This window comes from Pogoniulus pusillus, chromosome 9 (assembly GCF_015220805.1).
Source record: "Pogoniulus pusillus isolate bPogPus1 chromosome 9, bPogPus1.pri, whole genome shotgun sequence".
Taxonomy (NCBI): Eukaryota; Metazoa; Chordata; class Aves; order Piciformes; family Lybiidae; genus Pogoniulus; species Pogoniulus pusillus.
The window spans coordinates 35,379,767-35,406,837 of NC_087272.1; the positions used below are offsets into that span (position 1 = coordinate 35,379,767).

General features: G+C 42.8%; 1 protein-coding gene across 3 annotated transcripts in view; it reads right to left on the minus strand.

Annotated features, from left to right (window-relative positions):
• ATP8A1 (ATPase phospholipid transporting 8A1) overlaps nt 1-27,071 on the minus strand; it is a 153,148-nt gene that overhangs the window by 86,257 nt on the left and 39,820 nt on the right. For 2 of the 3 annotated variants that reach the window (XM_064149198.1, XM_064149200.1), the window contains exons 10-19: nt 20,136-20,247; nt 17,844-18,009; nt 16,073-16,200; nt 14,252-14,329; nt 12,923-13,011; nt 9,353-9,397; nt 5,561-5,633; nt 3,063-3,168; nt 875-957; nt 695-744 (exon numbers count right to left, since the gene is read on the minus strand). In XM_064149198.1, the coding sequence (XP_064005268.1) occupies nt 695-744; nt 875-957; nt 3,063-3,168; nt 5,561-5,633; nt 9,353-9,397; nt 12,923-13,011; nt 14,252-14,329; nt 16,073-16,200; nt 17,844-18,009; nt 20,136-20,247 (930 nt within the window). The remainder of the gene's footprint in view (nt 1-694; nt 745-874; nt 958-3,062; nt 3,169-5,560; nt 5,634-9,352; nt 9,398-12,922; nt 13,012-14,251; nt 14,330-16,072; nt 16,201-17,843; nt 18,010-20,135; nt 20,248-27,071) is intronic. The other variant, XM_064149201.1, reaches the window with a different exon arrangement.

The window sequence follows — 27,071 nt, forward strand, 5'->3', positions numbered from 1 at the left end:
TTATTTAAGTATATTTAAGGTCAAAAGCAAAATTTCATTTTATCACTTAAGGTGTGTGTAAAGCATGTTCAGACCTTCCCCCTTGCCCCTCAAATAGCACAGTTTTAATAACTCACACAGTGACAGGGCTTTCAGAAATACATCTAGAGCATTTAGGGACAGTCTCAAGTTGTGCCAGGGCAGGTCTAGGCTGGATGTTAGGAGGAAATTGTTGGCAGAGAAAGTGATTGACATTGGAATGAGCTGCCCAGGGAGTGGTGGAGTCACCATCCCTGGAGGTGTTCAAGCAAAGCCTGGATGAGGCACTTAGTCCCATGGTCTAGTTGAGTGGACAGGGCTGGGTGCTAGGTTGGACTGGATGATCTTGGAGGTCTCTTCCGACCTGCTTGATTCTATGACTCTATGCATGTCTTTTCATGTCAGATAAAGGTTTTTTAGTGCAAAACTGAAAGATATTACCCAAAAAGAAGACAATAGGAAAAAGAAAACATTTGCCTCTGAAAATGGTTTACAATAAAATCAGAAGTGTGATCGTGCTCAAGTGCACTGCTTTGCCTGCATTATGATCACATATGACAGAGAAAAAAAAAAGCCACACAACCTACAGAGTTTGCCTGTACTAATATAAAACATGAAAACTTTTTTACAAGGCATGAATTACTTTCACAAGAGAAGTGTACAACATGTTGTTTACCTTGTAAATTCCAGGACATTCAGCAGCTCGTATCTCTCTTCCTGTCCCAGCTGAAGAATTCAAACAAACAAAATCTGGTGAAAAATAATGCAAACAAGCCCAAGCCCAACACTGCAATAGAAATTTATCATGAAGCTTGGAAATTTTTCAATGCAAATGATGTTATTTCAGTGTACTTACAGTCTCTATGATTACTGAGTCAGGTGTCCTCCCAGTGAACACAAAACGAAGATGCTTGGCTGCTCTGACCAATGCTCCTTCATCTGCAACGAGCCAATTAGTTACTATGCATAGGCCCCAGATAACTGTTAGCTTACCCCACTGATTTAATGGACACAGTCCAAGTTCTTCTGCTTTTATAGATATATAAGAGTAAATGTGGTGCTGGAAAGAACTCTTTGTTACTCCTGTCAGAGCTGATAGAATGAGTTTATAACTTAGAGAAAATAAGTCTCAAAAGGAACAAAAATGCCTCTCAGCTCAGGAATGAGAACATCCTCTTCACAGAATCAGAATCACAGAAACAGCCAAGTTGCAAAAAGCCTCTCAGGATTACCAAGTCCAATCTACATCCCTCCTCTACAAGATTGACCTTAAACCATATGCTTAAGTGCCAGAATCATAGAATCAACCAGTTTGGAAGAGACTTCCAAGCTCATCCAGTCCAACCTAGCACCCAGCTCTATCCAGTCACCTAGACCATGGCACTAAGTGCCTCATCCAGGCTTTGCTTGAACACCTCCAGGAATGGCAACTCCACCACCTCCCTGGGCAGCTCATTCCAATGCTGACCACTCTCTCCATGAAAAACTTTTTCCTAATGTCCAATCTAATCCTCCCCAGTCTCAGCCTGAGGCCATTCCCTCTTGTTCTGTGTACAATTACCTGTGAGAAGAGACCAGCAGCAGCCTCTCCACAGTGTCCCTTCAGGTAGCTGAAGACAGCAATCAGGTTTCCCCTCAACCTACTCTTTTTCACACTAACCATCTCCAGCTCCCTCAGTCACTCCTCATAAGATTTATTCTCTAGGCACTTCCCCAGCTTCGTTGCCCTCCCCTGGACCCACTCCAGCACCTCCACATCTCTACTGTATTGCAGTGCCCAAAAGGCATCTAGACAAGCATCTTCCTCAGTGGGGCACTGGAGAAGGCACATTTATTTTTGTTTAAGCTCTGTTTTACAAGAGAGGAGTGATAAGCCATTCCTGTAAGAGCTAACTTCAATGCCTACATTCAGGAAACATATCAAGCAGCAAGCCAGTCTCCCATAAGCATCAGTTCTCTCCAAACAGAATCATAGAATCATAGAATCAACCAGGTTGGAAGAGACCTCCAAGATCATCCAGTCCAACCTAGCACCCAGCCCTAGCTAGTCAACTAGACCATGGCACTAAGTGCCTCATCCAATCTTTTCTTGATACCTCCAGGGATGGTGCCTCCACCACCTCCCTGGGCAGCCCATTCCAATGCCAATCACTCTCTCTGTGAAGAACTTCTTCCTAATATCCAGCCTATACCTACCCCAGCACAACTTGAGACTATGTCCCCTTGTTCTATTGCTGGTTGCCTGGGATAGCTCAGGATGTCAGAATGAAATTTGCTCACAAGGCCCAGGAAAACTTTTCCATGGCCCAGTTACCTTTATTTATGGCTCTACCTTTGCCCTTGTATTCCAATTGCTGAAGGACAGAATTTAGAGACACAGTCACTGAGGAGCTGGGGCAGACAGAGAAGATGAAAGGTGGAGATTCTGTGCTTTGTGTCATTTCTCCCATCAAAACTTGTCCTAATACATTTGCTTGGCAGAGCTGAGCATATTTTAATCATTTTGCCTTGCTTCTTAATTTCCTGAGTTCAAAAATTGTCTATGAACCATAGCAGGCTTGAAGCAGACCTTTTGCACTCTAATATTTTCTCACTCTCTATTAAAATTTATCACAACTTTTATCCTATTAAAAACATTTCTTTTCCCTTTATTTTTTATTACAAGCACATTCTTTGTTCCATATCACTACCATGGTTACCAAGTACAGAACAGGTTCACAAGCAAGGACATCAATTTGCCTCCTGCTTTGATTTCTATTTGCATTCAAGCAGTACCTTCAGACATCCAAGCAATCTGACAACACTTTGGGAATGCTGTGTGGCTAACCACCCTTCACCCTTCTATAATCCACAGCACATCCATATGTATTTTGTAAAGCAAATTAGAAAAGCCTAAATATTGTTTTCTGACAAAACTGATTGCAGCTATGACCCATTCTGGGTTTTTTTTCTGCTTCTTCTAAAAGTTTGGAAGATACTACAAAAGCCAATAAACTTGGAATAAAATTTGCTTAATGAGTGGGCAGAAAGCAATTGAGCCTTACCTGGAGATGCTGCTTGATAGATAATTTTATCACCTTCTCTTTCTGGCACTGCTGTATGACACACTGCCATCATTGTCAAAAACTCACATATTATAGGTGCAGTTGGCTAAAAACCAAACAAGTCAGAGCATGATTAATCATTTCAGCAGTAACTAACTGACAAGGATAAATAATAGGCATGAAAAAGCTAATGGAAGGATTTTTCTCTCTTCTTTAAAACCTATCAACAATTAAATAAAAGAGGTATTAGCTGTGCACTGCTTTCAGCATGCAGAATAGCCTTTTGCTGCTGTACCAGTATCTATAGACCTACATATAGATATACCAATATATCTATTGGTATATCTATACCAATAGATGTATTAGAAAGACTTCAGTATCATTTGCTCTTATAACAATCAAAAGCAGATAAGCAGAAACACAGAACAACTCAAATAAGCATTTTATAGGGAAGGTAAACCTGAGTGAATTTCACTTTATTCACTTAAGTCTCTTTGGGTGTTGTCTTTTTCACTAAATATGGTCATTTTTCCCCCAATGTCATGTTTGCAACACCTTTTAAGAACCTTTAGAAAGAAGAACCTCTTCTCACTTGCTCCCTGGGATAGGATGAGGAGCAATGGGTACAAGCTGCAGCACAGGAGGTTCCACCTCAACACAGGGGGGAACTTCTTGACTGTAAGGGTCCCAGAGCACTGGAACAGGCTGCCCAGAGAGGTTGTGGAGTCTCCTTCTCTGGAGACTTTCAAGGCCTGTCTGGATGCATTCCTCTGATATGTGCTAGACTGAGTGGTCCTGCTCTGGCATGTGGGGTTTGGACTCCATGACCTCTTTGGTTCCCTTCCAACCCCTAATATCCTGTGAACCTAAAAATCAGGTGGACAATGCTGCAAGTTCAGGGGAACAGCTTTCACAGGAAGATCTTTACATGAATGTAGCAGTCACTTCAAGGTCTGAAAAGCTGATCCAGTTTTAAATCATTTAGCCAAAAGAGGGGCAAAGAGTGTTGGTAAGCATAATAGTCAATTGATTTTTATGAATACAGCTAACAGCCTTGTGAGTACAGCTGAAATTTGCACATGATTGCACTGACTCCTGAGTGGCTGCTCAAAAGGAATCCCACTGTCCTCCCTAAATAAGCTCACAGAAGCTGCCACCTCAACCAAGTCTTCTTGTAGCATATTTATAGTAGTTCATATTAGTAGCAGACTAACAAAGTGAACAACAAAGGTAACATCACAATTACTCTATAGAAATATAATAAGATATGAAAACCTAACTTAAAACCATAGTGCACTGATGGGAGCACTTCCACTGTGGACCTCCCAGGCCAGCCAAGACATATTCAGAAGGCTGAATTACAGATTCTTTTCCAAAGCAATTCAGAATACATTTAATATGCAGTGGTGAAGCCTGTGTTTGAACGTGTGCCTGGAGTTTTAAGATGCACACAGCTGCATTTTTATAGCTTGGATGCTCATATTACCTATACTTAACACTATCTATCTACTATAAAACTTTCAAGATTCAACCATCAGCACACTGAAGATTCTCTAGACAACAGCAGTGACCTCTTCCAAGCTGGAGAGGGTCCAACAGAGAGTTACGAGGATGATTAGGGGACTGGAGCACTGCCTTATGAAGAGAGACTGAGGGACCTGGGACTTTTTAGTCTGAAGAAGAGAAGAATGAGAAGGGATTTAAGAGATGTTTATAAACACATGAGGGTTGGTCAGGAGGTGGGGGACAGGCTCTGCTCACTTGCTCCCTGGGATAGGACAAGGAGCAATGGATGTAAGCTGCAGCACAGGAGGTTCCACCTCAACACAAGGGGAAACTTCTTTACTCTAAGGGTCCCAGAGCACTGGGACAGGCTCCCCAGAGAGATTGTGGAGTCTCCTTCTCTGGAGACTTTCAAGGCCTGTCTGGATCTGTTCCTGTGTGATATGTGCTAGGTCGTGTGGTCCTGCTCTCACAGGGGGGTTGGACTCCATGATCTCCTTGGGTCCCTTCCAGCCCCTAATATCCTGTGATCCTGTGATCCAAGCAGCCTATGCCCATAGCATTGAAAATTACAGCTAAATCTAAGAGACCTCTCTGCTTCTGATGCACTGCACAGCTGCACTCTAGCTTTGTAGTCCAGCATTTAAGGTTGCTCCATTAGTAGGAACAAAGCGCTTCGCTGTCTGCTTGTTACCCTGAAATCATCCTTCTGGGAAGAACAAAATTAAGGAAAGAAGAGAGTAATTTATTTACATATGCAAGAGAAACAACAGTTCAACTGCTTAAAGGAGCAGGCAACAACATCTCTTGTACCCATGACAGACAGAAGGTAGTAATGATGGTGCTGTTCCTTAGTCAGATCAGAAACTAGGCATGCTGATTTTCTGTAAATACCTAATTGACTTTTTTTTCCCTCAAAGGACATCATCTTTTGACCTTCTGAAAGCAATGGTTTGATTTCACAAGACAATGGCAGTTGTTTCCATAGAACTTACATGATTGCTCTGCAGATTCTCCAGCAATGAAGAGTCACTAAATGTTTTTTCTTCTCCGTTTTGTGAGCCCTGCCTAGAAAGAATTGAGCAGGAAAGAGATCAAACATTAGCATATTCTGAACAATTCACATAGAAAGTTGTTAGGTAAGGGGTACCCTATGGATGTGGTCTAGCTGGACTTGTGCAAGGCCTTTAACGTGGTCCCCCAGAACATCCTGCTCAACAAATTGAAGAGATGTGGATTTAATGTGTGGACAAGGAATTGGCTGGATGGTGGCATCCAGAGGGTGGTGCTCAATGGCTTGAAGTCCAGATAGAGAGCAGTGACAAGCGTTGTCCCTCAAGGGTCTGTGCTAGGACCTATGCTGTTTAGTGTTTTTAATCAATGACATAGACAGAGGGATCGAGGGCAGCATCAGCAAGTTTGCAGCTGACACCAAACTGTGTGGTGGTGCCGACACACCAGAGGGACAGGAGGCCATCCAGAGGGACGTGGACAGGCTGAAGAGGTGTGCCCAGGTGAACCTTGTGAAGTTCAAGAAGAGCAAGTGCAAGGTCCTGCACCTGGGATGGAACAGTCCTCACTACCACTACAGGCTGGGGGATAAGGTGTTAGAGAGCAGCCCTGTGGAAAGAGACTTGGGGATGCTGGTGGATCAGAAGCTGGACATAAGCAGACAGTGTGAGCTTGCAGCTCAGAAGGCAAATCACATCCTGGGCTACATCAAAAGAAGTGTGGCCAGCAGATCCAGAGAGGTGATTCTTCCACCTTACTCTGCTCTGGTGAGACCCCACCTGGAGTACTGCATCCAGTTACAGAGCCCTCATTACAGGAAGGACATGGACCTGATGGAGCAGGTCTAGAGGAGGACCACGAAAGTGATCAGAGGTTTGAAGCACCTCTGCTATGAGGACAGGCTGAGGGAGCTGGAGGTGTTCAATCTGGAGAGGAGGAGGCTCTGGAGGGACCTATTAGCAGCCTGCCAATACCTGAAGGGGGCCTAGAGGAAAGATGGAGAGAAACTGTTTGCAAAAGACTGCAGTGACAGGAGGAGGGGCAAGACATTCAAGCTTGAGATGTTAGGAACAAGTTCTTTACTATGAGGGCGGTGAAGCACTGCAACAGGTTGCCCAAGGAGGTGGTTGAGGCCCCTTCACTGGAGACATTCAAGGTGAGGCTAGTGGGGATGTCCTTGCTGACTGCAAGGGGGCCAGACTAGATGACCTCTAGATGTTCCTCCTGGCCCAGACCAATCTATGATGCTATGATTCTACGAAATCATCCACAATGCTAAGATCAAAGCACAGATTTTGGTTTGTAGCTGCCACACCAAACTCTGCAATCACATAGTGGGAGAAAGTAAAGTGAGAAGGTACCTGCTTCACATCACCACAGTTTATCTAACTTTAAGAAGCTTTCATTTATATAAAGACATTTAGATCTGCTGACTTCAGGTAATGCAGGATGAAGTAAAAATAAATCCACAATATGCAAGACTTTGGCTCCTTGTTTTTTTATCTCTAGAATGAGATTATTTAAGGGACTGAGAATTAGATAAATTGGAAGAGATCACATTTCTTTGAGGAATTAGCAGCTTCTAAATAGGCTTGCAAATGTTCACAGAAAAAAAGATCCTGCATCTGAGAGGGGCAATCAAACAGTTCAGATATCAGAGTAGTCTGAACATAGAGGGTTTATGTTCTACTACTCATGACCAAAAATGAACCTAGTTGCTGTCTACAACTACCTGAAGGGAAGCTGTAGCCAGGTGGGGTTGGTCTCTCCTGCCAGGCAACCTGCAATAGAACAAGGGGACACAGTCTCAAGTTGTGTTGAGGGATGTTAGGAGGAAGTTGTTGGCAGAGAGAGTGATTGGCATTGGAATAGGCTGCCCAGGGAGGTGGTGGAGTTGCTGTCTCTGGAGGTGTTCAAGAAAAGACTGGATGAGGCACTAAGCGCCATGGTCTAGTTGATTGTCTAGGGCTGGGTGCTAGGTTGGCCTGGATGATCTTGGAGGTCTCTTCCAACCTGGTTGATTCTTTGATTCTGTGATTCTAGTAATGATCAAAAATTAATCTAGATAAAGAAGACACATCAACAATGGTTGAGGTCCCATCCTTGGAGATATTCATGGTCAATCTTGACAAGGCTCTGGGCAACTGACCAAAGTGTGGATGCCTCTGCTCACTGCAGGGGGTCTGGACTGAATGGGCTGCCCAGGGAGGTGGTGGAGTTGCTGTCTCTGGAGATGTTCAAAAAAAGACTTGATGAGGCACTTAGTGCCATGGTCTAGTTGATTGGATAGGGCTGGGTGCTAGGTTGGACTGGATGATCTTGGAGGTCTCTTCCAACCTGGTTGATTCTTTGATTCTATGATCCTTGTGACACAGAAGTGTAGGCTTTGGATAAGGAGATGATGAATTGCAGAAAAGATGATAAAGGAGTGCCACCAAGATGATCCAAAAGCTGGAACATCTCTGCTACGTGGATAAGCTGAGGGAGCTGGGGTTGTTCAGCCTAGAAAAGAGAAGACTCTAGGGGGACTTTATAGCTGCCTTCCAATACCTGAATGGATCCTACAGGAAGGGTGCAGAGGGACTTTTCATAAGGGTGCTTAGAAATAGGACAAGGGGGAGTGGTCTGAGGCTGAGTTTAGACTGGATTTTAGGAAGAAATTCTTCAGTATGAGGGTGATGAGACTCTAGAACAGGGAGGCCCAGGGAGGTTGTGGCTGTCTTCTCCCTGTGAGTGTTCAAGGCCAGGTTGGACGAGGTCTTGAGCAGCCAAGTCTAGTTCAGAGGCACCCCTGCCCATGGTGGGGAGGGTGTAGTAGATGGATCTTTAAGGTCCCTCCCAATCTAAGCCATTGTATGACAAACTGTGAAGTAAGCAGTCTTCATGAATCCACACCTCTTTATGTGTATGTGAGGGAGAAGTTTCTGGTGTTGGCTTTTTTTTGGTCGTTGTTGTTTATTTTGTTGTTTCTTAATCTAGAGCAACAATTTATTCTCTTGTTTCTTAATCTAAAGAAAGAACCATTAATTGTGCCCTAGCAAAGCAGGTTTTTAGGCCTTTAAAACTCTTCACACATTTCACACATGACAGTTTGGTGTTGATACTATCAACAGCAATAGCATAAAGATTGCAAAAGACATTTTCCCCCCAGTCTATCTGAGCTTAGTTGGAATGCTACTGCAAATCCTTTGTTTCAGAAAGTATGCTGAAGAAGTACAAAACATCATGCAGATGGCAGCAGAAAGGAAATCAGGGCTTGGCCTCTCCTGAGGTATTGGTTGAGAGATTAATATTGGCCCCAAGTGTATTTGGGGGCTTTGATATGTCTTTCAGTTAAGAGCTAGATAGTGCTAATATTCTAGGAAGCAAAATATTAGCAGTAACTTCTAACATATTTTTACCCTAAAATATGGACCTTTAAAGAAAGTAAATTATGATTAATTTGTCAATAAGTAACAGCAGAAAAGTGTGATCAAAGGTTCCATAACACCAACTACCTTAATAAACAACACAAATTTCTCTTTAATAAACTACTCTGAATTGCTCAAGACTATCAGCAGAGTAACTGTACTGGACCTGTGTGATCCTATTAGCAAGTCATACAACTCTGATGGCAGAAATATGTTTTAAGAGTCTATCAGCCTGCCTAAGTTTGAAGGTAAAACAACCTCTGAGTAACATATCTCACATTTGGCTGCTTCTCAAAAATCTCACTCATGTGTTTGAAGTTTGAACCTTCAACAAACACCACATACTAAATGATTCTTAGAGCTTACCAATCATCTGAAGGAATACTATAATCCTCAGGCTCAGGGCAATGGCTGCATAAGAAGTAAGGAAAGAACAGAAAGAGGGAGAGGAAAAAGAATCACAAAGGCTAAAAAAAACCCAAAACCTGAATCATGCATAAAAAAGAAGTTAGTTAATGAAATTAAATCAATATTCAAAATTAAATGTAACCCAACTGAGTATTTTAGTAGTGCCTACATAGCAATAAAATGTTGCAAACCTCTGATGTTTCTCTTAAAGCTTCATAAACTCATTCATAAATACATTTTTGTTCAATTGAGAGCTTGTCTATTTACTAACTTGTACTAGCAGACATAAAGGTATGAGTTCTCTTTACAAATCTTACTTTATATTTCAGCATACAAATATTGACACAGTTTCTCATTCAAGAGAAGGTAGATTTTTAACTGTCTGAAGCCAGGCTAAAGCAGCTTGTCTGACTGACTTCACAAAAAGCTGATGAACAAAGGCAGCCACAGCTCATACAGGACTCTGCCCTGTGATGACACAGGTTTGAGTAATTCACAGTTTACAACACGCTCAGAAAGAAGAATCCTCAATTCAAGAGAGATGTTGAGATACTGGAACGTGTCCAGAGAAGGGTGACAACGCTGGTGAGAGGCCTGGAACAAAAACCTTATGAGGAGAGGCTGAGGGAGCTGAGGATGTCCAGCCTGCAGAAGAGGAGGCTCAGGGAAGACTTCATTGCTGTCTACAACTACCTGAAGGGAGGCTGTAGCCAGGTGGGGTTGGTCTCTTCTGCCAGGCAACCAGCAACAGAAGAAGGGGACACAGTCTCAAGTTGTGCCAGGGGAGGTCTAGGCTGGATGTTAGGAGGAAGTTGTTGGCAGAGAGAGTGATTGGCATTGGAATGGGCTGCCCAGGGAGGTGGTGGAGTCACCATCCCTGGAGGTGTTCAAGCAAAGCCTGGATGAGGCACTTAGTGCCATGGTTTTGTTGACTGAATAGGGCTGGGTGCTAGGTTGGCCTGGCTGATCTTGTAGGTCTCTTCCAACCTGGCTGATTCTAAGAAACATGGGAAATGGATCAGGCACTTTCATCCTTTTCTGTATTCCCAACCCATTTGCATCAATACAAAAGACAGAGTGACTCCATCCTTTGAGCAGCTATGAGAGATGTTGTAATGGTTATTCACTGTAAAGAGAAACTCTGCTTTCTAAACAAGGATACTCATCAGAAAATCTGTCCCTGCCTTTGCAAAATGGTGTGGATGGGAGCTGGAAAGCTATAGAATCAGTCAGGGTTGGAAGGGACTACATAGATCATTAGTTCCATTCCTCCTGCCATGGGCAGGGACACCATGCCCTGTAGATCGGGCTGGTCAGAGCCTCATCCAGCCTGGCCTGAAACACCTCCAGCCATGGGGCCTCAACCACCTCCCTGGGAAACCCATTCCAGCCTCTCACCACTGTCATGCTTAACAACTTCCTCCTCACGCCCAGTTTGAATCTCCCCACCTCCAGCTTTGCTGCATTCCCCCTAGTCCTGTCACTCCCTGAGAGCCTAAAAAGTCCCTGCCCAGCTTTTCTGTAGCAAAGTGTAGTAAGGTATTTTTTTATGAAGAATATATTCCCTTGGTTTGATAAAGGAGAAATTTTAGGATTTGTACTATACCAACTTCAGATGAAGATATATAATAAATGAAACATCAAACACTGAGTTTAAGTACCATTATCATTGAAGTATTTCTCAGTTTTAGAAACTGGCATACAAAGAATTTGAAAATAGTTAGATCAGAGCAGTTTCTCTGAAGTCATCTCTGAGGACAGACTGAAAGAGTTGGGGCTGTTGAGTCTGGAGAAGAGGAGGCTCCCAGGTGACCTTCCTGGTGGCCTTCCAGGATCTGAAGGGGGCCTACAAAAAAGCTGGGGAGGGACTTTGTAAGCTATCAGGTAGTGACAGGACTAAGGGGAATGGAGCAAAGCTGGAGGTGGGGAGAGTCAGACTGGACATGAGGAGGAAGTTGTTGAGCATGAGAGTGCTGAGAGGCTGGAATGGGTTGCTCAGGGAAGTGGTTGAGGCCCCATGGCTGGAGGTATTTAAGGCCAGGCTGGCTAAGGCTGTGGGCAGCCTGCTCTAGGGTAGGGTGTCCCTGCCCATGGCAGGGGGGTTGGAACTAGATGATCCTTGTGGTGCCTTCTCACCCTGACTGATTCTATGATCCTATGATTCTAAGTCATAAAACTAGCTTGAGTGGTTGAAGTTGAGCCACCTGTATCTATATCTATAACTATATTTGAAATGTCAGGGTTAGAACTGTATTTAACTAAAAGTCTTAATAAAAAATAAAAATAATCAGTGTGGTTAATACATTAATGATTTCAGCCTAGATTAGACTCTTAAAACTCAGAATTGTCAAAGGTATCCAATTGAAAAAGCCACAAAAGCCAAACCATCACCTTTAGCACACAATTTAATTTCATAACCTCTGCTTGCTCCCTGCTTAGGTCTAGAGGTGTCTAATCAATCAGGTTGGAAGTGATCTCCAAGATCATCCAGTCCACCTAGCACCCAGCCCTAGCAATCAACTAGACCATGGCACTAAGTGTCTCATCCAGGCTTTCTTGAACACCTCCAGGGACAGAGACTCCACCACCTCTCTGGGCAGCCCATTCCAATGCCAATCACTCTCTCTGGCAACAACTTCCTTCTAACATCCAGCCTAGACCTCCCCTGGCACGACTTGAGGCTGTGTCCCCTTCTGTTGCTGGTTGACTGGCAGAGGCGATCAACCCCACCTGGCTACAACCTCCCTTCAGGTAGTTGTAGACAGCAATGAGGTCTGCCCTGAGCCTCCTCTTCTGCAGGCTGCACACCCCCAGCTCCCTCAGCCTCTCCTCACAGGGCTTGTGCACATTATGTAGTGCAAGAGCATGTGCCTACATATACCCTAGGATATGAACAGTAACAGAGGTTTTAGCAGTTGTGACGGAAGACTTCTTTTAGTAAGCACTTCAAACAGACTGAGCAATAGGACGAAGGTGCCTGCTGAAGTAGTGCTGAAGCAGCAAGCCTCTGCCATCTAAAATTCACTTTTTGTTTCTTTGTGAAAAAGAGAGGTGATGACTGAAGTGATGATGATGCCTCCTCTAAGAAAGATTTCATAGTTACTAACAAACTGACTTGATGGTTGGACTTGATCATCTCAGAGGTCTTTTCCAAGCCAAACAATTCACAGAATCACAGAATTTCTTAGATTGGAGAAGCCCTTCAAGCCCATGGAGTCCAATCATTAGTTTCACACTGACAAGTCCTTGACTAAACCAAATCCCTCAGCACAACATCTCATCACTCTGAAATGCTGTGGTTGGAAAGGATCACCAGGATCATCCAATCCAACCTTCATCACAGCATCCTTCATCACTGGACCATAGCCTCAAGTGCCACATTAGAATTCTATGATTCTATGACTCCTAGGTGCAGATTTTTCCAGGCATGAAGTTATTTAACTGCCAGTATTACTGAATGGGCACATAGGCACAGGTAGAGGAAAAGAAAGGCACACAGATAAAGACAAGTCTGTAAAAAAGACTTACCCATAAGCAACTCCTGCCACAGTGCACTTCTTAAATTGCATGACATTGCATGTCAGGGTACCAGTTTTGTCAGAAAATATGTACTTGACCTAAATGAATGAGAAAATTCATTGACACCAACATTCAGCAATGATTTACATACCCAGTACAATTCATTACTATCAATACACTAAATACTTTTACTACTACTTCTGCACTCTCTATAGGGGTTGCTGTTTCCCAGGTGCAGGCCTTGTTGAACTTCATTGATCTAACCTGTGCAGGTTAGATGATAGACCATAGAATGGTTTAGGTTGGAAGGGACCTCAAAGATCACCCAGGGAGTTCCCTGCCAAAGTGCAAGGTATGGCTTAGGAGTAACCATTTCTTCTTTCTGCCTCATTAATTGGACATTTTGGTGGTGTTACCAACCTGCACCTTCATATGAAAATCATTAAAATCACAGAATGGTTTAGGTTGGAAGTGATCTCAAAGATCATCCAGTTCCAACTCCCTGCCAAAGTACAAGGTATGGCTTAGGAGTAACAATTTCTTCTTGCTGCTTCATTAGTTGGACAACATTTTGGTGATGTTACCAACCTGCACCTTCTTAGCAAACCATTAAAATCATAGAATGGTTTAGTTGGAAGGGACCTAAAAGATCATCCAGTTCCAACCCCCTGCCAAAGTACAAGGTATGGCTTAGGAGTAACAATTTCTTCTTGCTGCTTCATTAGTTGGACAACATTTTGGTGATGTTACCAACCTGCACCTTCTTAGCAAACCATTAAAATCATAGAATGGTTTAGTTGGAAAGGACCTCAAAGACCATCCAGTTCCAACCCCTGGCTGTAGGCAGGGACACCTCTCACTAGAACAGGTTGCTCAAGGCCTCATCCAACCTGACCTTGAACACCTCCAGGCAGGGATCAGTCACAACCTCCCTGGGTAACATGGTCCCACTGTAAAGCTTCCCTACCCTCTAGGAGATTGACACAGCCACCCAGCTTGGTGCCATCTGCATCTGTATTTATTCATTAATATGCTTTCAAAACCTTAATTAATTTAATATGGTTTCAAATCCTTAATTACATTTCTGTTTTCCTGTATGTTTTCTGTGACTCTGTGCTATTTTCATAGACTCATAGTATCAACCAGGTTGGAAGAGACCTCCAAGATCATCCAGTCCAACCTAGCACCTGATAAAATGAAGAGAACGAATAGGAACAAGCAAAGACTAAGGCAGGAATATATTTTTTCTGATTGAATCAGCACACTGCTTGAACAGTTTCAATCACAGGAGTAATTTCAATATATAGAATTAGAAATGGTGAATTATTTTTTCCCCACCTGTCCAAGTTCTTCGTTGAGGTTGGAAGTGCGAGCCATGGCAGCAGTGTCTGTTGGTTCATAGTGCATGTCTATGTCCTACAGATTAAATAAAGGATGCAAACATCAGTCTTTCAGAATTCATTCCAAGAAAGCTAGCACATAAAGAGATCAGTGTGGTGGTTTAAAAACAGCCCTCTGGTCTGGTTCTAAATGATATACAAGAAACAGGAACATTGAATAAAAAGAAGGAATTGGATAAGAAAAAACAATGGTGAGCCTGTATCACTCCATTTGCTGGCTGGGTTAGGATAAAGTGAGTTGCACAAACTATTCCTTCTTCCTTTTCTTCACTTGGGCTGGTGATTTTGCTACACAGAGACTTAGCTGAGACTCTTGTTGTGGCTAAGTACTAACAGCAGGCCTCCCTCTCTCTGTCTGGGGAGAGCTACTCCCTTGTTCAGAGGGGTGGGGGAACAATTTGAGAGGGTCTTTGTGTAATCCTTAATTGTAAATAAATGTAAATAGAGGTGTGGCCATTTGAGCTGGATTTCTAGCTCAGACATAGGGGAGAGGTGAACATTCCAGGGATAGGCCACATAATGGCCACAAGGGATAAGTTAATGTAATTTAATTGGAGCATCAAGAGTTTTATGTCTAGAAGCACAGCTTGCTCTTTCCCTTTGCTGGCTTCTGCTGCTTCAGATGTGTCCACTGTTATCTTCCCCCATTGCTGTTTTGGCTGCTGCTGCTTTGCTGCTTGACTCCTTCCCCATCTTCATCAAGGTTATTATATCTCAGTAGTGGTTGGTTTCTCCTTACACTGTTATATTTGAACTATAAGAAATACAATTTCACTTTTCTCTGACTTGCCAAAAAAAACCCCATGGTGTGGTGAGTTTACTCTAGGTGGGGGAGGAGGGATCCACCCTAACCCAGGACAATAGGTAAACGTTTTGTACTTTTGTAAACACATATTTATATACATCTATGGGCTGGAACACCTATGAGGACAGGCTGAGGGAGCTGGGGTTGTTCAGTCTGGAGAAGAAAAGACTCTGGAGAGTCATTAGGAAAAAGTTTTTCATGTAGAGAGTGGTCAGGCACTGGTATGAGCTGGCCAGGGAGGTGGTGGAGTCACCAACCCTGGATGTGCTTAAGGGTCATGTGGATGTGGTGCTTAGGGATATGGTTTCAGGTGAATCTTGTAGAGTAGGGTTATGGGTTGGACTTGGATGTGGTGCTTAGGGATATGGTTTCAGGTGAATCTTGTGGAGTAGGATTATAGGCTGGACTTGGATGTGGTGCTTAGGGATATGGTTTCAGGTGAATCTTGTGGAGTAAAGTTATAGGTTGGACTTGGTGATCCCAAGGGTCTTTTCCAACCTGGATGTTTCTATGTTTCTGTTTCTGTGACCTAGAATCATAGAATCAGTCAGGATTGGAAGGGACCACAAGGATCATCTAGTTCCAACTCTCTGCCATGGGCAGGGACACCCTACCCCAGATCAGGGTACCTTATAGCTGCCTTCCAATACCTGAAGGGGCTCTACAGGAAGGCTGGAGAGGGACTCCTAGGAGAGGTGTTCCACTCTTCTCAGATTCCAGTAACAAGGAACAAATGGCATACTTAAATACTACATATGTAATGTATTACATTAATTACGTACTTAATTACTTAATTACATACTTAATACGAATAGCATACTTAAAATTACAAAAAAAAAAAAACAAGCTGAAAAAAAATTACCTGTACACAAGCAAGCAAGCAATCAATCATTTCACTTCCTTGTAAACCATTTGATTTTAAAAGTCAATACATGATATAAAACCAATACTTACCCAATTGATGAAATATGCCTGGATAAATTTAACAACTTCAAGCGTAACCAGCAAACTGATTGGAATCAGATTATTGAAGAGAATGATAAAAGTCAAGAAATTCAATCCAAAGTTGCTTGCTCCACCATCTGCCAAAACAAAACAAACTCAATTGAATTAAAAACCAAAAGGCTGAAAGTCTGTATATGCAGCACAGGCAGTGTAGGCTGACTTTTAAAATGTTCCATGCCTAAGAAGAAACTTGAGAATAAGAAACTTGGGAATTAAATCCAGTATAATTTTCCTATAAATGCTAAGCATCATTGGTTGGTCTCTTCTGCCAGGCAACCAGCAATAGAACAAGGGGACACAGTCTCAAGTTGTGCTGGTGGAGGTCTAGGCTGGATGTTAGGAGGAAGTTGTTGGCAGAGAGAGTGATTGGCATTGGAATGGGCTGCCCAGGGAGGTGGTGGAGTCACTGTCCCTGGAGGTGCCTGTCTGAGGCACTTAGTGGTTGGTTGATTGGCCAGGGCTGGGTGCTAGGTTGGGCTGGTTGAGCTTGGAGGTCTCTTCCAACCTGCTTGATTCTATGATTCTAAGACAACCTTCTCCAATTTCTGAAAAGCAACCTTTGATGACTACAGTCTGCCGCTTTCTTTGTATTCAAGCCTTGATTCAGCACCAGAGAGCTAAGTGCTGGTTCTCCTGCCTATGTAAAGATAGCTCTAGGCTCATCATAAGAAATTCTGATAATATGAATAATTGACCACAGAGTGTAGTTAGGAAAAATACCTTTAAACCAAGTTCCCTCCCTGAGGGTCAAATTACATCAATCTGTTGCACACCGCTGTGAAGTCTCACATAACATCATGCTGTCTGGCATCCACTGTGAGCCCAGACACCCAGTACCATGTTTTAGATGAGGTCTTTTGTGCCTGCTTTAACTTATTTAGGAGGAGTCTGCTAAGATGTGATGTTGGCAACCAATAATTATATTGCTGTACAGGAAAAATTATAAAGCCGCAGCCTCACTCCCTGGGATGAGGGAGCTTAAAACTTCAGAGAAGTGACTGCAACTTCAAATGTAATCAATTAGGAATAGCTGAAAATTGCTTTAGTCTGATGTCTTGGAACTGGAATGTTTATTCCAGTTGAATCAATGAATCACAGAACACTAGGGGCTGGAAGGAATGTTGAAAGATCATCCGGTCCCACTCCCCTGCCAGAGCAGGATCACCTACATCAGGTCACATAGGAAAATGTTCAGGTAGGTTTTGAATGTCTTGAGAGAAGGAGACTCCACAACCTGATACAGAGCTTGCTGAAGTGCAGAGATGTAGAGGCTGAAAGATGCAACCAACAAAGGTCTCCTCCCTGAATTTAGGAATGGCTCAGATGATGGCACAGTAAGGTACATTTTATCATAGAATCAAGCAGGTTGGAAGAGACCTCCAAGATCATCCAGGCCAACCTAGCACCCAGCCCTATCCAGTCAATCAGACCATGGCACTAAGTGCCTCATCCAGTCTTTTCTTGAACACCTCCAGGGATGGTGATTCCACCACTTCCTAGGCAGCCCATTCCAATGCCAATCACTCTCTCTGTGAAGAACTTTGCTTTGCTATACCTAGCCTCATGACTTTAGTTGACAAGCAATAAAGGAAAGACTTTCTATGAAATGCTTTCTATGACTGATTCAAAACATAGTGTGGAATGGACAGTAACCATCCTCCTTTCCAACCAGGATAGATAATTCAACAGTAAAATACCAATGTATTGTTTCACATCTTACAATTCAGATCAAGATACCAGTCTCTTCCAGTGTGCCTTCGATTCCATATAGCTGAACCAATGGAGCAGACCAAAGACATGCCAATAAGGATGCAGAAGAGAATCAGAATCTGGATATTTGTAATTCGTTCCACGTTAGACATTTTAAGAGGTGGACTTGTTGAATTCTGCAAAAGACAAAACCCAAGACTGGCTGCTAAAAATCAGAAGTGGTATGAACAGCTCTCTCTTTTCAAATTACATCTCACCGCATCCTTTTCTAAGTACTCTTTGAATAGATGACCACTGTAAATGGCATCAGTGTTTCACTCCAAAATAAAAAGAGGAAGCAGCTTATAAATCCAGGAACTTGTGTCACAAGCAGTTCAAACAACCACACAAAACCACTCATAACAGCAACAGTTCACACTTGAAAGTAAAATGCATGTGCACACCTCAGCAGTGCTACAGAAGACAATTCAATCCAACTTTTCCAAGTAAGTCTTACAGATCAGGAAAGTAGTAAGAGACATGCAACATCAATCTCAAAGCACTCTTATTTACCCTCAATTCTGCTCTTTCAAACAGCACTAGGAAAAGTAATTTCCTAGTCTGAGAATGGGTTTTCCTCCTCCCTCTTTTTGCAAACCAAGCTTTGCTTTGTGTTCTGACAAGAATGCTTACCTTTGTACTTGAAAGAAAGCTCCACAAGAGGACAGTTTTAGGAGCAGTCAAAAATAAAACAAGATCAGGCAAAAACTGTAATGATCCAACTTGCTAATAAAACAGCTTTCAAAACATGAGTTACGAAATAGAACCAACAAACATGATTACTAGTGGGAAAAAAATAACCCTACCCTGTGGCTAAGCAAGTAATAACAACAAAAAAGTTTCCTTTTGCTGAGTTTACCTCCTAAGAAAGATGTTCTGTGATCGTTTAGAACTAACACTTTAGCCTAGTTCTTGATTGCAAGCAAGAGTAAGAATTTTGCAGAGACTTTTGAGTAAAAGGTAAATAAAGCAAGGGACAAAACACAGAATAAAAAAGTAATAATAACAAAAAAAGTTTATTTTCATGGAGTTTACTTCCTAAGAAAGATGCTCTGTGAAGGTTCAGAACTAACACTTTAGCCTAGTTCTTGATTGTAAGCAAGAGAAGGAATTTTGCAGAGACTTTTGAGTAAAAGGTAAATAAATCAAGGGACAAAACACAGAATAAAAGAGTAATAATAACAAAAAAAGGTTATTTTCATTGAGTTTACTTCCTAAGAAAGGTGCTCTGTGATGGTTTAGAACTAACACTTTAGCCTAGTTCCTGATTTCAAGCAAGAGTGGGAATTTCCACAGACCTGGGTAAAAGGTAAATAAAGCAAGGGGCAGAACACAGAATAATAATAACCAATACATTTATATCATCCCACTTGTTTGCTGAATAGTTTTTACTTGGTAGCACAGACTTGCTTTTGCCCTTTTTCTTCACTTCCTCTCTGTAGCTCTGCTTGCAGAGTTCCCTTATCTCCCCGCTTCCAACCTTCTGCTGGCTCACACATTGTGTTTGTGAGGCACCCAAGAGGGGAAGACAGGGGGAAAGCTGTTTAATCAGTCCTTTTGGGCTACCCAGGGGGGGAAAAAGCTGAATGAATTGTACAAGGGGGTTCTTGTATGGTTGATAAATTGTAAATACATGTAAATACACCCTGTGTATGTTTACTGCCTTTTATACTATTCATATTTAGTCCAACTTTGTAAATAAAACCTTCATTTTGCTTCTGACTTTGTTTGGGATTTTACTCAAGGGCATAAATTTCCATTTTTTGGGGTCCAGATCCATCCCACAACATTAACATTTGTGGGAATGCAAAGTGAAGAAGGATGTGAGAACAGAGTGAAGAAGGATAACAGGCGGATGCTGACCTTGGTTCCCACCAGCTGCTGGCTACCTTATCTCAGAAGGGATAGATAACGGACACCTCGTTAATGAGGAAAACAAGGAGTGGTTTATGCTGATGGAGTGGGTTATCCTTGGCTAATTATGCTAATGATAGGTGTGAGCCTTATGCCCTGAGGGTATTGATCGCTGAATGATCAATAAAGGTCTCTGGCATCGTCTGGAGTCCATGTGGCATTGCCTTTGATCACACTGATCTGTGGGGCCTTGACTACGTTTCCTGTAGGCAGCAAGCAGCTAATTCTGCAACAGACATATAACTACTATACTCAATCTAGCTATGCTTTGTGAAAAGGTTTTCTGTGCTGTATAAGGGCACAGTAAGGTAGCAAAAGACATAATTCAGAAGAAATCCAAGTGACCAACCTGCATAAGTTTTGTGTCATGTCCTGTATAGACGACTATCCCATGAACCCACTGAGTGTTTCTCAGCTGAGCTCCTCGTAGAAGAATCTGATCAGATCCCAGTGGAACAGTACTAGAAGAAAGGAGTTTTATAATTTAGCATTAAAAGAAACAGTGTCAGTGAATAAAGGTAACCAGCAGTTGTTGTAACTCACTGTTAATGTCTCAAAATGCAGATGATTATTGTCAATATCCTGAGAACCTCATTTTCAAAGTTAACTTCTTAGGAGTGACAACAGAGGGGAAAAAAAAACCTTTACAGTTTAAATCTAATCCAAAAGCTGAAGTTTGCAAAAATACTATTTACCACTTCATGTTTGTCTGTGAACACTGAAGATATGGTATTGCTTAGGAAGCACACTGAAACCAGCAAAGGTTAAATTCATAGAATCATCACACAATCACAGAATCATCATAGAATCAAAATACTATTTATCACTTCATGTTTGTCTATGAACACTAAAGATATGGTATTGCTTAGGAAGCATATTGAAACCAGCAAAGGTTAAATTCATAGAATCATCACACAATCACAGAATCATCATAGAATCAAAATACTATTTATCACTTCATGTTTGTCTATGAACACTAAAGATATGGTATTGCTTAGGAAGCATATTGAAACCAGCAAAGGTTAAATTCATAGAATCATCATAGAATCAAAATACTATTTACCACTTCATGTTTGTCTGTGAACACTGAAGATATGGTATTGCTTAGGAAGCACACTGAAACCAGCAAAGGTTAAATTCATAGAATCATCACACAATCACAGAATCATCATAGAATCAAAATACTATTTATCACTTCATGTTTGTCTATGAACACTAAAGATATGGTATTGCTTAGGAAGCATATTGAAACCAGCAAAGGTTAAATTCATAGAATCATCACATAATCACAGAATCATCATAGAATCAAAATACTATTTACCACTTCATGTTTGTCTGTGAACACTGAAGATATGGCATTGCTTAGGAAGCACACTGAAACCAGCAAAGGTTAAATTCATAGAATCATCACACAACCACAGAATCATCATAGAATCAAAATACTATTTACCACTTCATGTTTGTCTGTGAACACTAAAGATATGGCATTGCTTAGGAAGCATACTGAAACCAGCAAAGGTTAATTTCATAGAACCATCATAGAATCATACAATCAGACAGGTTGGAAGAGACCTCCAAGCTCATCCAGTCCAACCCAGCACCCAGCCCTGCCCAGTCCTTTGTGTTTACAGAGGTTTTTTTTTTCTTAAGTGTATGATGAAATTCAAGTCCACTTTCAGAAGTGATTTAGCAAAGCAATTTTCAAGTGATTTTCTGATCCACTCTTCCAGTGAAAGAAATAAATATCCTTTACAAGCACGATCCACTCTTTAGAATTCACAACAATGTTTTCAGCACCTTTAAATTCCAAACCCAAGTGAATTTCCTTCTGTTAATACTTTCAGGAACTGCACTCATTAATTGAGCAACATAACCTCCTAAGATGCTGGAAACACTTAACTGTCAATTTCAAACGGATGACTTTGTACATATACTGCAGCTCAGGATTTTCTTAAAGCACAAAAAGTTTTAGGTAATTATTACTCTTTCCCTAGGACAAACAATAGCCTATTTTTGTACCTTTCTTTCCATAAATACCAGAAAGAAGTTTAGTGCTCTGGTGTTAGACAGAAAAGGGTAACCCAGGACAGAATCTCACCTAAAACTATTATCTCTACAGCTGTTTGAAACCAAGATGCTATGAAGATCACAAATTAAATGCTTATTGACAGCAACTGTATCTCTGATATAGAAGACATAAAGAGCCCTGAGGAAGCCATGACACTGGTAACATTTCTGGTGGCATAGAGAGGATAAAGTCAGTCTCAGTAAGTTTCAGGTGTCAAGTTTTTCTTGGTGTGTCATGTCTCCTTCTCTCCTTTCATACACAAGCTTTTAATATTCACAGAATCACAAAATCAAGCAGGTTGGAAGAGAAGTCCAAGATCATCCAGGCCAACCTAGCACCCAGCCCTAGCCAATCAACTAGACCATGGCACTAAGTGCCTCATCCAGGCTTTGACTGAACACCTCCAGGGACAGCAACTCTACCACCTCTCTGGGCAGCCCATTCCATTGCCAATCACTCTCTCTGGCAACAACTCTCTCCTAACATCCAGCCTCTACCCACCCCCACACAACTTGAGACTGTGTCCCCTTGTTCTGTTGCTGGTTGCCTGGCAGAAGAGACCAACCCTCACCTGGCTACAGCCTCCCTTCAGGTAGCTGTAGACAGCAATGAGGTCTGCCCTGAGCCTCCTCTTCTGCAGGCTGCACACCCCCAGCTCCCTCAGCCTCTCCTCACAGGGCTGTGTTCCAGGCCCCTCACCAGCTTTGTTGCCCTTCTCTGGACACGTTCCAGTATCTCAACATCTCTCTTGAATCGAAGAGCCCAGAACTGGACACAGCACTCAAGGTGTAGCCTGACCAGTGCTGAGTACAGGGGCAGAATAACCTCCCTTGTCCTGCTGGCCACACTGCTCCTGATCCAGGCCAGGATGCCACTGGCTCTCCTGCCCACCTGAGTATACTGCTGGCTCATCTTCACCTACTATCTACCACTGCCCCCAAGACCCTTTTTGCCTGGCTACTCTCCAGCCACTCTGTCCCCAGCCTGTAATGCTGCTTGCGATTATTGCAGCCAAAGTGTAAAACCCTGCACTTGGCCTTGTTAAATCTCATCCCACTGGCCTCTGCCCACCCATCCAGCCTGGCCAGGTCCCTCTGCAGGGCTCTCCTACCCTCCAACAACTCCATGCCTGCTCCTAACTTGGTGTCATCTGCAAACTTACTGATGATGGACTCAACCCCCTCGTCCAGATCATCAATAAAGACATTGAACAGGGAAGTAGACTACATCCATAGCCTTCCCCACATTCACCAGGTGGATAACTTGATCACAAAAGGATATCGGGTTGGTTAGGAAGAATCAGCACATTCTTCCTCCCCTAAAAGAAACAGTTTCAAAGTTAGTTTGCAGACACTAGAAAAAGAAAATTGAATTTGAGTGCTTCTCCATAACACCCAAACAAATAAACACCACCAAAACTCAGTCCATTCACTTTCTAGGAAACCAGCATGCAGTATACTGACTGTTTAAGGACACTGACCCCATCAACTAAGTATGTTTCCATGACTGAAATGTTGAATGTTACTGCCATGGACAAGAATTTCTAGGTGCAGGCACTTCATGACAAGAAGGTGGCAGAAAAAAAACAAAACCAAAGCCAAAACATACCAAGATTTACTTGCTTTCTCAATCTGAATTGCACTGCTGTGGTATTTGAGATGTGTTCATGTCCTGACACAATTAAGAGAATAAACATCTTTTCAAGTATGAGAGGACCTGCTGGGATTTGAATTACACATGAGTTGTTATGAAGGACTCCTGCTGCCATCAAAATTTGATTCTGCACTTATTTATCTATTTGCATCCTTAGATCAGAATGGTTGTAAGACTTTTGGATCATCTGTGCAGGATGTAGACATTTCAGATAAGGAATGGGTTATATGTAATTCCAAGAATGATTATTTCTAGTCTGTTAGGGAGCTGGGTCTGTTTATCCTGAAGAAGAGGAGACTGGGAGGTGACCTCGGTCATGTTTATCAGTATGTAAAGGGTGAGTGCCAAGAGGATGGAGTCAGGCTCTGCTCAGCGATGCCCAATGACAGGACAAGAGGCAATGGGTAGAAGTTGAGGGACAGAAAGTTCCAAGTAAACATGAGAAAGACTTTTTCCCTGTGAGGGTGACAGAACACTGGAACAGGCTGCCCAGGGGGGTTGTGCAGACTCCCTCTCTGGAGATATTCAAAACCTGGCTGGATGTATTCCTGTGTGATCTGGTATAGGTGATCCTGCTTTGGCAGTGAGGCGGGACTGGATGAACTTTTGAGGTCCCTTCCAGCCCATAACCTTTTGTGATTAACACTAATAAGGTATTATGTCATAACCAGAGAAAGTTATTTCCAAGTTCTCTACAGATACATTGGAAACCTTTTCAATCATGGACCTTCTCTGGAATGCCAAAAGATTTTCTGTTCATTCTACCAACACAAATGTCTAGAGAAAGCCAGAAGTCAAAACCTTCTGTTCTTCTTGGAGAGTTAGGTGAGTTAAAAGACTCTTCCTGTCACCTCCTAATCTTACCCATTGTTTTTCCCTCTTAAGAACTGTGAATAATACTCAGTAAAGTCCCTTTCACTGCAGGATCTATTCTTTTTTTCCATCATGAAACTGACTGTCAAATGGATACCCTTCTCCAACTTGGGACAAGAATTTACTTTCAAGGATCTGTTACTGGGAAGACAGACAGGAGAGAATCATGACTGCAGCCAGTGGCAGCTGCCTGCAGCAGAAATGCTGCACAGGCTGAGGAGATGAAAACAGAGAGTGAAAAAAACAGGGACATAAAAAAGCCCAGATTTGACAGATGTCATGCTGATCCTCAGTGTTGTGTTCTTACCTCTCTTTCTAATCAGGTGATGGTGTGATGACCTGACAGAGCTGTCAGATCTCTATTTCCTGGCCTCAGCTTCCTCAGAACTGCTCCAACTCATTTGATTCTTCTTCTATGCTAAATAACCAATCAACTCCTCAGCAACATATCTGGGCTGTACTCGGTAAGAAATGCTCTCAAGGAGGAAATAACCTTTCAGTGTATTTTTCTGCCATGGTTGTCAAGGGTATATTAAGAGCTAATCATTTCTAAGACAGATTTGAAGGCCTTCATATCAAAATGCTTTTCTTAGCAACCACACTTCACCCTTATCCAAAATTTGCTTAAGAATGCCTTCAGGAAAACATTTAATTTGTGTTAGTCTGGATAACTAATGGAGGGCAGAAGGGCTCTGCAGCGGGACCTTGACCGCCTGCACAGATGGGCAGAGTCCAATGGGATGGTGTTCAATAGCTCCAAGTGCTGGTGCTGCACTTTGGCCACAACAACCCCATGCAGAGATACAGGCTGGGGTCGGAGTGGCTGGAGAGCAGCCAAACAGAAAGGGATCTGGGGGTGCTGATTGATACCTGCCTGAACATGAGCCAGCAGTGTGCCCAGGTGGCCAAGAGAGCCAGTGGCATCCTGGCCTGCATCAGCAATGGTGTGGTCAGCAGGAGCAGGGAGGTCATTCTGCCCCTGGACTCTGCACTGGTTAGACCACACCTTGAGTGCTGTGTTCAGTTCTGGGCCCCCCAGTTTAGGAGGGACATTGAGATGCTTGAGCGTGTCCAGAGAAGGGCGACGAGGCTGGGGAGAGGCCTTGAGCACAGCCCTACGAGGAGAGGCTGAGGGAGCTGGGATTGGTTAGCCTGGAGAAGAGGAGGCTCAGGGGTGACCTTATTGCTGTCTACAACTACCTGAGGGGTGGTTGTGGCCAGGGGGAGGTTGCTCTCTTCTCTCAGGTGGCCAGCACCAGAACGAGAGGACACAGCCTCAGGCTGCGCCAGGGGAGATTTAGGCTGGAGGTGAGGAGAAAGTTCTTCACTGAAGAGAGTCATTGGACACTGGAATGGGCTGCCCGGGGAGGTGGTGGAGTGGCCGTCCCTGGAGCTGTTCAAGGCAGGATTGGACGTGGCACTTGGTGCCATGGTCTAGCCTTGAGCTCTGTGGTAAAGGGTTGGACTTGATGGTCTGTGAGGTCTCTTCCAACCCTGATGATACTGTGAGACTGTGAACTACTACTTGCCCAAGATTTTAAGTTGTTCACCCTTTTTCACTGAGACAAGCTCAAATTTACCCAGGTTAAAGAACTTTTATCCTTTCTCTAGCTAATTATCATTGCTGCCTCTAACATGCTTCTGTATACTCATGAGCACAACAAAGAACTGCACATTTTGTTTTCTTGACTTGCACTGCTACAATGGGAAGAAGGAAAGATGGAAAAGGTCAGGCAGGTAGAACATTTATGGCCCTCCAATGTGTTATTTAAAAGGAAAGAAGATGGAGGTAGATATTCAGTATCCTCTACTGGCTTTGCAACTGCTGCATCTGTATCTGCTAGGAAAGTCTTGAAAGATCTGGATGTATAAATAAATAGATGAATCTGTGCTACCACTAACATGAGCCAGAAAAGAACCCATCCCTGATGAAAATAAGGTCAGGATCCAAAGAAGAGTTACTTACCTGCAATTCTTTTGCACTGAAGGTAAGGATTATATTAGAGCCACGCTTTCAGAACTATCCTAGTGCACTGAAACTCTACTCAAAACATTCCACAACTGAATTTCTCAAAGGAGAAACTGCTTGACCAGCAGATGGCATGCTCCTACGTATGCTTGAGGCGTTAACAGCCATCAGCACATTCAGTGCTTTGCTTTGGTTTTAAACCAGGGCTTTTTTACAAAGAAAAATATGTTTTTCTCTCCAGCCAGGGAAGGAGAATGAATGTGTGGATCTATTATAACTAATACCTTCAGAGAAGAATTACAGGTAAATGGTTTTTTTACTCGTCTTAAGGACAAGTACAGTGGAATTATAATAGATCCACACTCTTGCGACTGAAAACTCCTGGAATGCATCTGTAAGAAATCAGTAAATAAAGAGCAGAATATAGAAGGTAAAAAAAAAAGAGGGGAGAGAAAAAAAATAAAACAGGAAGGGAAAAAAAAGAAACAAAAATAAGGTATTTAATAATTAGTTAGTAGTGTATGTGTCAGTCTAAAAGCACAAGCTTGAGTAGTATCACAGTCTCACAGTATCACCAAGGTTGGAAGAGACCTCATAGATCATCAAGTCCAATCCTTTACCACAGAGCTCAAGGCCAGACCATGGCACCAAGTGCCACGTCCAATCCTGCCTTGAACAGCTCCAGGGACGGCGACTCCACCACCTCCCCGGGCAGCCCATTC